The sequence below is a fragment of the Astatotilapia calliptera genome, chromosome 11 (assembly GCF_964374335.1).
Source record: "Astatotilapia calliptera chromosome 11, fAstCal68.1, whole genome shotgun sequence".
Classification (NCBI taxonomy): domain Eukaryota; kingdom Metazoa; phylum Chordata; class Actinopteri; order Cichliformes; family Cichlidae; genus Astatotilapia; species Astatotilapia calliptera.
In genome coordinates, this window is record NC_137432.1 from 34,523,075 (window position 1) to 34,537,759 (window position 14,685).

The window sequence follows — 14,685 nt, forward strand, 5'->3', positions numbered from 1 at the left end:
ACTTTAGCAACAATTTAACCACTAACAGGTGGGATTTCAATGTGTTGTTCTAGTTGCTGATGAAGCTGCAAGCAGAAATGAATAAAGAAAAAGAAATGCTAAACTGAACTGCAGTGTGAAACCTGAGCTATTAGCTCACATGGATTACTTTTACATACACTGACTTTATTATTTTAAACTTTGGCCACTCTAGCAGTATATATAAGGCAGGAAGTAAGGAGCATAAGCCCTTAGGTTTTCTTTAAGGCTTTTTAATGTGGGGATAAGAAACTGCAGAGGCAACCATTGGTGTAGAGCAGGGGTGTCAAACTCCAGTGCTTGAGGGCCGATGTCATGTCAAACTTGTAAATGTGTCCCTGCTGCAAAACACCTGAAAAAAGGTAGCAGGTCTTTAGCAAGACTCTGTAGAACTTGAATGCATGCTGAGGTGGCAGCTCCTAATGTAAGTGTAAAAATGTACTTTTATTGCACCATGCTCATTCACTCATGAGCTGCTGCAACATGAATCAAATGACTGAATTGCCACCTCAGCATGCAGTCAAGTTCTGTAGTCTTGCTAATGACCTACTAATTTTATTCAGGTGTGTTGCAGCAGGGAGACATTTACAAGTTTCATGACATCAGCCCTGGAGGACTGGAGTTTGACACCTCTGGTGTAGAACAAATGGAATCTGTTGGGTCCTGATTTTCATCAGGGAAAGGACAGAAATTGGTGATGCAGTTTATAGATAGAACATACTGGTACTCAGACACCAATCAGATCATTATTACTTCTTAGTTTCTAGAAAAAATACCTGTGTATCTCCATCATAATTTGTAGTTTCTTTTTCAGATTTAATAAAAATAACTTTTGGAACGTGACAAAAGATATCATGGTTACAGCTGTAATACAATGACAAATGACCAAACTCAATTTAATAAAGCATGTACTTGACAGGTCCCAAAAAAATAAGCATGTACATGAAGTTGGTCAATGATCCAGAAAATAACTTCAATCTGTTCATATACTGTTTTTGTCTTTGGAGTGTCTATTAAAGGGATAACATTTTCAATAAGAAAACACAAACGAGATAGTCAACAGACCATAAGAACAGTAATGGTGAAGCATATACAGAATCTCATTTAAAAATGCCTGACGGGGGTTGACAGGTGAATCAGAGAGACTGTACAGTACCACTACTTCTAGTCTGACATGTAAGGCTTTAGGGGCATCAAAGAAAAACCATCAAGTAGTACTCAGTGTCTGCACAGCTCCAGCACTCTGGGTCCCATTTAATGTGATCCAAATGGAAAATGATCAGTACAGTTTCTCACTTTGAAGGTTGCCTTCCATGCGAAAGCAAAAAATGACAAATCTGAGCAAAGCTGAGTCCGATTATTCAGCTAGTTTCCAGTGCCAGTGCCAAACAGTGGTAACAGTCCAGTCAGAAGAGGCTCCCCTCGTTAGCTCTCGGTGGAATCTGCGACGACACGAAGCAAAGATGGTTAAAAACTTCCCACACTGTTAATCATGCACATCCTAGATTAGTAGTACAAGTTTATTGAAAGTGCTGAAAGAAAAGATGGACCGACTAACCCTGACATTCAAACTAAGTTTTGGTTCTTGTCTCACCTTGAAAATAATTGTATATAATTCTGAAAATGGCGCCTGTTTCATGCCAAACTGTCGGTTTCATGTGAGCCTTCAGGATAACATTTGAAGTGTAACAGGATTTCTCAGAGAGGATTTTAAGACCTGGAACAATAGGACAGAGAATCTGGCTAACTAGATAGGTGGGTATTAGGTAGAATAGCCACACACTGTGGTCCAACAACTGGATTACTGGCTGAGAACAGAAAGAGGCTTTGACTGTTAGCACTGTGTGGGTGTGGAATGATTTGTCTTTTTGTTTAACCAGCAAACTTTATTGAAGAATTTAACATACTCAGAGCTGGATTCCAAACTACAGGAAGTTAGCAGACCTTTGCAGTGAAGGAATTGCACTTATGCCAACGTTTCTTAACACTTTAAGGCAAAAAAAAGAAGCCACAATTCTTTGTTGATATTTGGTGAAATAATAGAAAATAAAGTTACAAGTTACTGCTTATCTTTTACAGTCAGTCAGTGATCAAGCACAGAATAACAAAGGTTTATGATGTGGCATCAGATTTCTGCACAGCCAGGTTGCTTTCAAAGAAAAAAAAAAGATTGATTTGCTTCATTTCAGGTATGTGACGGTAGTGGGTGTTGTTCTAAACACTGACCAACAGACACAACTGTGCCTGAATGCATCATATATCAACAGTGACAGAGGACTAAAAGTTGCTGCCTCTCAGTTTGTTTTTTCACACATCATCCCTGCACACATTGTGTGATAGCAGAACCAGTCACATGACCATTCAAGTACACTGAACATGCATCTGCCATCGTAAACAGGAAGCTGAAACTGTTTGATTTCTTGATGGGGAGGAAGAACCATGATGGTATAAATGAATTCCTTTGCCTAGATGCATGATTTTAAAGAATGGTTACATAAAGTGACTAGAAGCACGAGGAGATGATGACTGTGAAAAGAGCGTAATACACTGATAAGATTTTCAAACTCCAAGTAGCTTAGCAGCATTTCCAAAAGTCTCAGTTTTAAAGGTCCATAAGCACCGCAGTAGTGTGGCTGTTGGTCATAAACCAACCTGCAAATTCAGAGTCTAAAATGAATCAACACAGAAACTTAATAAACTTCAGGTCCTCACATGGCCACTGTGGCTGGCTCCAAAAGAACATGATATTTGACCCCAGGGATATTAGATTTCTGTCAGTGCGCCCCAGGGCGGCTGTGGCTACAATGTAGCTTGCCATCAACAGTGTGTGAATGGGTGTGTGAATGGGTGTGTGAATGGGTGGATGACTGGATGTGTAAAGCACTTTGGGGTCCTTAGGGACTAGTAAAGCGCTATACAAATACAGGCCATTTTTACCATTTCATATATCTCTGGATGCTGGTAAAGCTCAAATTTAACTGTGTGGGTGATTTGGGGCAGGTTTGATTTTAGTGTAGTGGTTAACACATTCACCTAATGAATGAAAGATCACACACAAATTCCTGGGAGGAAGCACACCTGGACATCCAGCCTAAAAAAATCAGCCAAATCAAACATTTAGATCCATTTGTTATGGCGATCATAAGGGAGCTACAAAAGAAGCTTCTATCTGTCAAATATTATTAACAACTATATTACATAAATATTCCTGCTAACCCAGCTAGTAAGCAAAATTCCACCTTCTCAATGAAATATGGTCACTTCTGGTTTAACCCCCCCCAAATGGTAACAAAAAGGCTTCAAAATATGTCAACCAACCCATGGGTGACATCCCAGTGAATATGTTCATCTGTTATATAGTCTTATTCCACAATTCTAAAAAGTTTTTAAAAACAAAAATGAAAAAGAGTTTTTAAAGCAAATTGAAAGCAGAAATAATTGTTTTACCCTTTTTTTCCTACCAGTACTATTTTTGTTTCTTACTTTCAAGTGACTGAAGTAGCAGTAGAAATATACATGTCACTTTTGCCACTTTCCTTAAGAGGGGCATTAAATACAACACAGACCCTCATCCATGGGATCCTTCTGAACATTTCACTGTTATTCTTTCTGCATTTACTTTAAAAACCTTCAACTCACCACCAGCAGCTCTGCTCCCCTCCCAACAAAAACAGACCTGCTGTATGCTGGAAGGCCTGCAGGTAGCTTTGAGCTTTTGCCAACATAAGATTATCTCTAAGCAAATATTTGTACACTTTAATTTTGCATCAGCATAGCCTATATGGAGAAGTAAAACAAACAAAGATTTGGGCAAATTTCAGCAAATTAATGATCAAAAGTTTTCTTTAAGCAAAGAAAGAGCAGACATAGCTTCAGCTCTGCTAACATGCCAGAGCTGAATGAGGAAATATTTGTTTCAAAGCCATGCTTCTGGATGATTGGCTTGTTTGTGATGTTGACAGATGACGAGATGAGTGCTTACTCATAAACAGCAGTTACAATTTTCTTCTGTGGGCCGCCGTCTTCACTGGATCCCACTTTGAAGATTTTTGTACCCTCAGGGTCATCGGGTCCTTCATGTGATGACAGGATCCAAAATCTCATGACGATATAGCAAAACTTCCTACCTGCAAGAAAAAAAGACAGAAATCAGAGTCCGTCCTGCTGTTCATATCACTTCCTCATCCCATGTTCTGATTTCACAAACTGACCATACTGATCAAAGACGACAGAGATGTCCTCTGGAAGCACAAATACAATATCATCCGTTTGGACACCGAGCTGCTTCCTCTGAGCATCAGTGAGAGACCCACACCTCTTCTCAACATATTCCAACATCTGGAAGGAAAAACAAGACGATCATTACTAAAAAAAAGACTGAAAGTGGGAAAAAAAAGTCTTAATTTGACATAAATACTAAATGTTAGATTTTTTTAACACTAACAGTTTGATACAGTCCTGTACTGTCTGTGTGAGACCGTCTCAACAAAGTCAGCTTTTTTTAAATACACCTTTGTTATGTCTTTGATGTGTTACCTCATTGGACACTATCCCCTTTAGCTCATGATATCTGCCGTTGGACATCTTGTTGGAGACATGAACCAAGGCCTGGAATGGATGAGGAACAAAAAGGTGGCTTATTCTCTTTAACCACAGTATTTAATAAAAAGCCGCGATTCCTGATGGTACAAGTGTGTGTTTGCATCTTTAAAACGGGTTTACAACCTGCCATGTTGCCTCAGGCTGGGTAATAACCAGAAAAATAAATAAATACACAATCTTAAAAGTCTCTAGTTGAAACTGTAACTGCTCTGCTGCTTTCAGTCGTGTTATGTGTTCTTCATTAGCACAATGAACCTGCCCAGTTTTCACCTTGGCAGGTTCATTCAGTAGGGGTGGTTGTAGCTCAGATAGAAGAGCAGGTCATCCACTAATCAGAAGGTTGGTGGTTCAATCCCTGGCTGCGTGTGCATTCACTGAAGGTGGAAAGCATTTGTTTATGGGGGGAATGCTTTTTTTTGGGGGGGGGGGGGACAAGCACATGTGGGACAACACTGCTATTAAAAAAGTAAAGCTGAAGATAAACAGGCGGATGAAGGTCACGTGATGTGATGCAAACTTTAGCACAGAGCAAAATGTTATTTAGCGAGGTATAGTTTAATGTGGTGTTGTCCCACCTACGTTATCCAATCCATGACCTCTTGATGTATCAGATGTAAACGTGTATTTACTACTAAAGGTAACTCTTTCAAACAATGGTCCATATGAAGCATGAAAAATTTGCTTTTTATTATTGACAGTACTGATGAAAAAGTAAAACGGCCTGTCGGTATTTACCTGCTTCACACCTCTTTCAAACTCCTCAGAGTTGACGTCTAACTCAAAGTACAGATCAAGTGCAAACATGATGACCTTACACCTGATCCATGTGATCGGGTCTGGAATGCCGACCACGGAGATAGCGGGCCGGCGGCCGGAGCTCTCCTTGGGCCCGTCAGCTCCATGCTGCGAGCAGAACAGTCTGTGTTTCACACCGGCGAACACGAGCCTCCGGCCCGGCGCCACGGTGTAAAGACGCACGGAACGCACAACCGGACCGTCCCACTGCCGGTGCGCAGCCGGCTGCTTGCAGCTGTTCTTGCGGGCACAGACCCCCGCTGTACAGGCCACGAGGCCGCCGAACTCCCGGCATGCGGCGAGGCTGCTGATCCGCTGCATCAGAGCGGGAAGGACACAGCGTTAAGGCTCCGTGTCCACCACAGACCGGGGCGACAGCCTCCATCCACACTGCAGCCTCTTCTAACCTTATGCAACTCACCCCATATTGTACCCATAATGCCTATGGTGAAAACGACGTACACATAACAGTGCTGCTTTCAAGAACTGTTGGAAATTTTAACAATCGGAGCAGTTAGGCCCAATGACTGTGTGTGTTTGGCCTTGCCTGTGCTGGGGTTCGTCTTCGCTTTCACAGAACTCTAGCACTCGGTCTGCTGCTGTTTACTTTGAACAATCACTACAGTATTGTTACATTTTTATAAATATGTTTTTATTGCTTTGAAGTCTTAGACTCTTGAACTATGCTATCCTACAAGTTAGTATGCTAAACAGTACATATAATGATCATATTCAACTTCTGCAACATTTTCAATAACGATCTGCTACATTTTATTTCCTGTTTTTTTATATAATATTCATTACCGATTTGAGCACAGACAGATAATGCTCAGTATTTTCTGGCAAAATGTGTGACTACATATTTATACCGTATTTTACACAGTCGGTCCTTCAGATTGAATTCAGATTGTTTTTGAAAGACTAGACTGGATCTGCGTAAGAGTTCTATGCGTGAATGGCACTCATTGGGGGTATTTAAAGGCAGCAAAGTGGTTTTACTGATAGGATCCAGTAGAGGGAGATAAATACTCATTTATCGTGTGTGTGTGTGTGTGTGTGTGTGTGTGTGTGTGTGTGTGTGTGTGTGTGTGTGTGTGTGTGTGTGTGTGTGTGTGTGTGTGTCGAATAAGGGAACTAGAAAACAAACTTTACGTGTGTCTCTGCCCGCATGTAGTCTATTATAAAAACAATAAAAGAGAACATGTAAAAGAAAAAAGCAGCAGCAACACACACACACGCACGCACGCACATGCACACACACACACACACACACACACGCACACACACACACACACACACACACACACACACACACACACACACACACACTGAGTTGTTCACACGGGCCAGCAGTTTTAGCCAGGCTTTTGTTTTCTGAGCAGGTGCCCAAAATGATTGTGCGAAAATGTGAAATTTGATCAGCAGACCAAAACATCATTAAGTCCCCGCTGTTCTCGGTGATTGCAGGTCAGCTCCGCTGTATCGTCGCGCTCTCCCTCCTCTGTGCACACACGCGCTCGCACGCATTCAGCAGACACCTGCGCGCGGCCCCGCCCACCTGAAGTTCTCCCAACTAATTTTATTTATCAATAATTAGCCGCGCAGCACTTGGTTATTTGAAATTGCGCTCAGACACGGAAACCTTTCCGGGATGTATCATAGTAATTATATGTGTCAGTTGAGAATGCTTTTTACATCTGCCAGTGGAGTGGAGCAGAATATTAACGACTCCTCGCTGGGTGGGATTAATTGTTGGAGAATCTGCAGTTTAATACACAAGCGAGGAAGAGTTAGAGTCCGGGTTGCTGTTTATTGCACCATTGGTAAATTAAACATACACAGTCTGAACTGACACAGGGAAGGTCCCCAAGACAGGGCCACGCTGTGCACTAACAATGCAGGGCACGATCAGAGACATTATCAGAGCAAGTTGTGGAATTCAATGAATCCTGGACTTGAAATCTGTGGGAGAAGTAGCAAAGACTGGAGTGGAAGTATTATTCAGATGGGCAAATTTCGCCTTATTTGAGGGCAAATTCAGGGTTCATTAAGTTTGAAAGATTTTCATCAGATTTAGAACAGATTCTATACCTGCACTTGTACACAGCAAAATCTCCAGTGTTAAATTAACACTAGAGAGTGTCTATATGGGTCCACTCCTCTGGGTGTTAAATACAACACTGTTGAGTGTTAAATTAACACTTCTGACAGTGTTATATGTTTAAAAGTAACCTAGTCAGTTTTGAAGATTAACAATGGCTAACACTGAGCAGTGCTGATTTTCTAACACTGGAAAATAACTCAGAATGTTAGAAATATTCCAGTGTTAGAAAATCAGCACTGCTCAGTGTTAGTCTTTGTTAATCTTCAAAACTGACTAAGTTACTTTTAAACATATAACACTGTCAAAAGTGTTAATTTAACACTCAACAGTGTTGTATTTAACACTCAGAGGAGTGGACCCATATAGACACTCTCTAGTGTTAATTTAACACTGGAGATTTTGATGGTAAAAATGTTCTTTTAGATAAATCTGTAAGCTTTGCAGGGTTGTAGAAGGACTTTGGTGTTATTTAGCTGAAAATAACAAATCTGAAGCTGCTCAAATTCTTGTAAAGTTCACATTAGTGAAACTTTTAGGTCCCCAGGTCTCTCCTCATGTTGTTGTATTGCAAGTGTAAGTAATTGTGATGTTGTTTAAAGGTGATCACATACAGCCATATCAAAGTCTTGTGTATCGTTTGGGGTCATTTGAAGAGCTGAACTTGACTTAAAGGTAGTGTACCTTCTTCAGTTGAGGTTGGTTTTGAGATTTTCGGGCGTCAGTATCTTCAAATGGGACTGTAAATGAGTCATAATTACTAAATTAATAAATGAAGGTAATTTCCCTCCAAAATATTTGGCAGATTTATAGCCTTCGAGGCCGAGCAGTATTTCTGCTCTTTCTGAATTCATTCAATCTAATTTCCTGTTAGTCTTATAATGTTGTAGTGTCGGACCCTCAGGGTGTTATTATTGTCACTCAGTATCACAGCGTGTGAGCTGTAACACTGCAGCCTGCGTCTTCGCTGGGTCCGTTCCTCTGTTGTGCCACTGAAAGGCACTGTTGTCCACGGCTGAGCTCCACGCTGGTGTAACGTGCTCTAACAGAGATGAACATATCGTGCTGAACAAACCCTCCAGAGTGCATGAGGCAGGTCACTGAGAGTAAATATGGACACTGGTTCATCAGAGGCAATGAGACAACTCCATCAATAAACAACATGTGGATATAAAATATAAGGGCACGCTGTCTGGGTGGAATCACAACTATAGCACATCTTAGACGTCACAAAATGAATGTAAATGGCACTTTAGCTTTGCTGTTCACGTGGGAGGACGAGGTGAAATGTCTCACTTTAACTCAGTGGTTTCTAACCTGGGGATTAAAACAAATAATGACAAGAAAGCAGAAACATTTCTCAGCTCAAGAAAATGATGACGCTATCCAAATAAGTACCTGTTAACTGCTGCCTATAACGCACAATATATACTGTAATTATTTTTTTGAGCTGGTATTTACAGTGCTTCTATAGCCCTACTGACCACACACAGTGATATACTGTACAAGCCAAATTTATCAGTTTCTTTATATGTTCTTTATTTTTCTGGCATTCACACCCACAGCCATGCATGCCAGTGAACTTTATCTGTATACCGAGTGAAATTTAAATATGCAGTCCCTCAAAATTGTTTCAGTGAAACAAAACGAAACAAAAGTCATAGAAGCTGAAATTACAGTCAAAATGGTAATGACTTATAAGTGTGTCACATTATCGCCTAATATTTGTAAAGCTGAGGTGTTTGGATGTATCCTTTTTTTAATCTTTGCCATTTAAAATGCAATCAGTAAACCAAAAAAACCAGATACAACCTGTACCATTGTGCCACAAGAAGAGGTTGCGTTGGCTCATATAAAACCGATTCATATATATATTTATATCTACATTTTCTTTTTTTTACAAAAGTGGTATTTTGCAATTTTATTTTTTACATTTCTTCATAATCCGGTTTTTAGAACTACTTGGTCAACTTTGTGTTGGAAAGGATAGCGTGTTAAATCTGAAAATATGTTGTTTTTGTAAATTTGAATTTAATCTGGGCCACAGGTATTGGATTTTGTGTGAGCTGGCAGGGAGCCACACACAATAGCAGGCACAGGTGTTGACCAGGAAAAAAAGAGACAGAGTGAAAGAGAAAGAAAGAAAAGGTAGAGGTGGAAAGTGATTTGAATTATCATTGCAGAATACATTTGGCATGGCTGCAGCGGAAAAAGCTTTAAATAGAGTCGTAAAGTTTTTATTTAAAACAGACGCACGGGCATTTCCAAAATTCACATTTCCGCACCTCTTTTGTGTCTTTTTTTCTGCCGGAGTGAACCGTCAATTTCCAAATGCAGAACTCGTTGATCAAGAGAGCAGATATCTTTAACTTAAACGTCGGGTAATGAGAGAAATTAGCACAAATGCTCTTAGTAATAGTTTCTGATTTATTTTTTTTTCACTCACAAATTATTTTTCAACTTGTTTTTGTATCTGCGCATAAATTAAAAAAATCGGCTGAAATTTATTATTCATCTGAGATGTGATTAATATGCAAAATTATGCAAATTAAGATGCAATTAGGCTCCAATTCTCTAGTGGAATTTTCCATTATAATTTAATACAAAGTAACAGAGTAATTGGTGTCACGTGTAATTACGGTTACTCAAGTGCACTTTCAGGCATGCAAATGATTCGCTATATGTTGGTTATCCTATGCAAATGTACCATGTGGTGTTTTAACAAGTCGAGGAAAACACAATGGGCGCGTGGTTACCCAGTGGGGTTGGAACAAGGTAAGTGTATTTAGCTGGAAAACTTTCAGTGCTCAGATTATCACCAGTTAAGACTTCCAGTTACTTCTTCTTTTTTCTTTTTTTGAATTTATGATGAATGCTGGAGAGGCACACACTTTCATCCGCCACCAATCGATTAATGAGGGAAAAGTGGTTTTGGATGTGACGGTTCGAGGGAAAGGAGGTGGTTTCCAACATGAAACTGTTGCTTCAGTTGACATAGTTCACGAGAAGCATAAGACACCACCCGACCCCACCCCTCCACCCCACTTCCTCGCTTCAGTCAGAGCTTTTCTGCATCTTCATTAGAACTGTGCCCTGTTTGATCAATGACATTGCAAATGTCACAAGCAATCACAAAACATTACGACTTGAGGGGCAATTACACCGCAGCTCGGTGTGACAAACTTTGCAGCCGGCGGCCGGGCAGAGGGAAGAAAAGCGATTATGTAATTGATATCTATTTAGATAGAATGAAAGTCCTGTAGAACGCTCGGAGGGAAAAACTGTTCGCAGAGCAATTCCTTCTTGGGAGGCAAATTGATTTTAAATTGTTACATGGCTGGTTACATGTCCTGACATCTTGCTTTGCTCTCTCTGACACACACACACACGCACATAAACACGCTCTCTCTCTGGCATTTAAACACACACAGATACGCTCACTTACATGCACACACTCCTGCAGACACACACCCTCCGCTATCTGTCTTGTTCATGATCAACGCTCTGAACAAAGACATCCTCCCTCCCTCATGCCCCCTCCCTGCCTCACCCATTTCTCTCTCTCTCTCCCTCTCCGCCTCCACTCTGTGTGCCTGCCTGCTTGCACAACTCTCTCAAAGAACATAATCCCTCAACAAAATGGAAACACAAAGGAAACTTGAGCTCAATCCTATAAACGCACGGACACAGCAGACAATGCCTCCTCCCACCCGTTTCCCCCTATCCCCGTCCCCCTGCCTCCCCAACAGCCATAAATGCCCCGTGGCACAGATCAGGCTTTATCAATCCTCCCTCCCTCTCTTCCCCCTCATCCTCCTCCTACATCCATCCCTCCTTCCCTCCCTGATTTCCACCCCACCGCCACCACCTCTACTTTCCTCCCGTCTCCCATACCTCCACACAGGCTGTTCTCGTGCAGCAGCCGAGCTGAAAGTCGCTTTGCGATTTGGCTCGCAAATTTACTCGCTTCTTACGAGTCTTTGATTTGAGCAGTAGTGGTAACGTCGCAGGGGCTGACGTGGAGGTAGACGTTGGAGTTGTTCAAAACTTCAAGGTGCAGCAGCCCGACTACTACGATTTTAACTCAGCGTCTTGATTTTGCAAGAAGTTCCCATCGCCTCGTCTGTTTCTTTGGTTCTGCCATGGCACCAACCAAACATGAATCAGACGACTCTGTCCAACACTTCTACATCTTTTTCCTTAGATTTCTTTTTCGTTGTTGTTGTCGATGATGACATTCAAATCTCTGTAGGTGGTGCTCGGGCGCAGTCATTAGCAAGTTTCTGTATCTCATCCCAAACAAACACTGATGTTGCTGTGTGACAGGTTTCTTTGGCAAGACCTATCACACATATGTTTTCAGAACCACAGCCTTAAAAGTAAAAATTTTCACTACTGTCCAAAAGAAGTTTTCTATATTCATCAATCCTCCTTATCGTCCTTTCTTAAAAGCAGGTCTAAATCAATTTGTCTGGGCTTCAAAACCAATGAAAAGAAAGTAGTTTGCAAGTTACCATGTTTTCTGGTTAAGTTTATAATATTTAGGTTGTGCTGTGGGTTGATATGACTGCTTCAAATGGTTAAACTTTTACAGTAATAAACCCTCGGTTACGGTTAAGGAATCATGTTGGTCATCTTTTAAAAACAAAACAACAGCGACTGCCGAACAGCGGTTTCCTTGTTGTTCACGCGACTTCCTTGAACGTAAACATAAGCCCGTATGGGGGATTTCTCTTACAGCTCATCATAACTTCTTGTTTTTACTCAAACAAAAGTTTCTGTTCAGATTTATGACACAGTCAAGATGTTGATTTGTTCTAATTTGCCCGGAAATTGGCTCATATTGTATGAAACGCAATATAAGCCGAAGGTTGCGTGACACGAGATACTAAGGAAACTTTGATTTACAGTCGATGTCTTTACTTTAAGGTGAGAAATATTCACCGTCGGAATTTATTACCCAGGATCCTACAATGAAGTGTCTGTGTGACTTTAGTATGAAATAACAATGTTGCGTGCAGCAAACTGAAGATGTTTTGTGGCTTTCCATTATGTAGGTCAGTGTCAGTTTCCAACTTTGACTAAACTGTTTTGCACCAGTTTGTTATTAAAGTTTAACCAAACCCTGCACCTGAGCTCCCACCGATGCCTCATGTTCCCCTCCTGAAAGCGATTCCTGCTCCGAGCCCCAACCGTGCCCAAGAAAGAGCCCCCTGGAGGTGGAGGTGAGGCGGGTGAGGTTTGAACTGCTCTAATCTGATTGTGGGTGGGAGGAGCAGATGATAGGGAGGAGGGTGGATGTTTGGCACCGGTACTGGGACTCTGTGACTGTGTGGTCTTCGGAGAACCACTTAGCGCCCACGTGCTCTCCTCCATTTCCAGGCTTTGGGAAAGGTGAGGTAGGCCGTCTTCCTCCTTTACCACCCGCTCCGACCTGCTGATTAAATCAACCCTAAGCAGGGCAAAGCGAGATAACAGAGGCAAAGTAGGCCGCCTTTGCTCGCTGTCACAGGAAGAGGAAGTGCCCTAGTGTACCTTCACCTGTGCTCGATGCCTCGCTGGTGCTGCTGCTGCTACAACCCGTTGCACAGCTGGAGACGAGAAGGCAAGCGTGTTAGATCAGAGAGCAGCGAAGCTCACATGTTGCGTTTCCTGCTACCGCGACGGTGTCGAGTGACCGTCTGAGGCCTCAGAACAAAAGACTCACAGAGATTGCGGCTCTTTTCTGGCATAACTGAAATTAGCAACCGCTCTTTGAGAGTGTCAGTATGTGCTCATTAGGCTGAAATGAAAATAAAATGAGGGCTTTGCACATTTAACTGAAAATATTCTCAGTGTTTAGACTAATCCCATGAAAAGTCAGGTGAGATGTTTGAAAATGTGTTCAAACATCTCAATAATTAAACCCTAATCAGTTTGGAAATGTAGCAACTAAAGTAGTGGATAGAAAACATGTTTTGGATTATTATATATATATTCTCCTACGTTTAACATGCCAGTGAGTAAATCCCACAAACATCAGAGATCTGGGATGGCGAGTCCTTCTCTATAAATTCTATAAATGTCTGGTCTCTTTTCATGGATTACTGTCATTTGCCATCCACTATTGTGAGCGCCTGCCAGGCTGGCTTGCCATTTCTGGGCCTGTGTTTCCAACCTTGATATATTTGCCAAATGAATATTTGAAGCTGTAATTAAATTTATCCCACCTCTACACCTTCTGTAAGACGGCCACCTTGCACATTTCTCACACGCCATATTTCAGCTATTTTTTGTGTGGAGAAAAAAACACAGCTCGTTGCCATTTTTTAATGATTTGGAATGAGGATATTTTTACTCGAATAAACCTGATTTCAGGACATTCATAATGGTCGTGCTTACGTATTCAGACATAAATACACTCGGTGCGATGACACCGGCTGCATCTGACTTTGTAAACAAACTTTATAACATGTCAGTAAACATGGGAAAAGAGATTAGGAAAAGACTGAAATTTTAGCATTTTTAAAAAATACAAATCAGGTGCTGCTGATGACAAAATAAGCCTAGATGATGGTGGATAAATAAGAAAGTCTGTTATGCAGCTTTGTCTCGTTTTCACATTTCAAAAGTAAATGCAAAAAGTAGATGTGAGATTAAGACTGGAGGAAAGGTCATGTTTTATTAAAAGCCAACATGCATGAGGACGCAAGGCTCCGCATGCAAGGAACAAACAACGCATTAAATAATTCATGATGAGCATCAACTCAGCACTGTATTTGCTTTTCGGGCTTTTCCTTCAGTTGGTGAGGATGACTTTTTCACCTCAAACACATTCATGAATAAACTAAATAAAAAACATTTGGCAGTTAATTTATAAAAGGCTGCATGATTTTATTTAAATTACAGAAGAATCAGCAAGTTGTTGTTTTTTTTTAATTTAAACATTAAAAAAAAAATCAAATTTTTTTGGGACCCACTTGTCTCGTCCGTCCTCTTTTTTTGTAACCAAAGTGCTTCGGAGTGATTTGTCCCATCATCTCCCTCCTTCTGAATCCTGTTAGTTACACTTTGAAGGAGCTTCCTGCTGATAATTAAAATCTCCAAGAGTCCCAATAATTACCACTGGTTCGCACTGCACTTTTCAATTGCACTTGTGGTGACATAATTCATTAGTGTTTGTCCAAAGA

The 14,685-nt window shown here is 41.1% G+C and overlaps 1 protein-coding gene across 1 annotated transcript; it reads right to left on the reverse strand.

Moving 5' to 3' along the window:
* Window positions 1-813: 813 nt before the first annotated feature.
* On the reverse strand, window positions 814-5,961 carry LOC113032775 (m-AAA protease-interacting protein 1, mitochondrial). The gene is made up of 5 exons (XM_026185872.2): window positions 5,356-5,961; window positions 4,555-4,626; window positions 4,230-4,356; window positions 4,001-4,145; window positions 814-1,460 (listed from the first exon to the last, which is right to left on the reverse strand). The coding sequence occupies exons 1-5, from the start codon at window positions 5,734-5,736 to the stop codon at window positions 1,376-1,378; spliced, it is 810 nt and encodes a 269-aa protein (XP_026041657.1). The 5' UTR covers window positions 5,737-5,961; the 3' UTR covers window positions 814-1,375.
* Window positions 5,962-14,685: the final 8,724 nt, after the last annotated feature.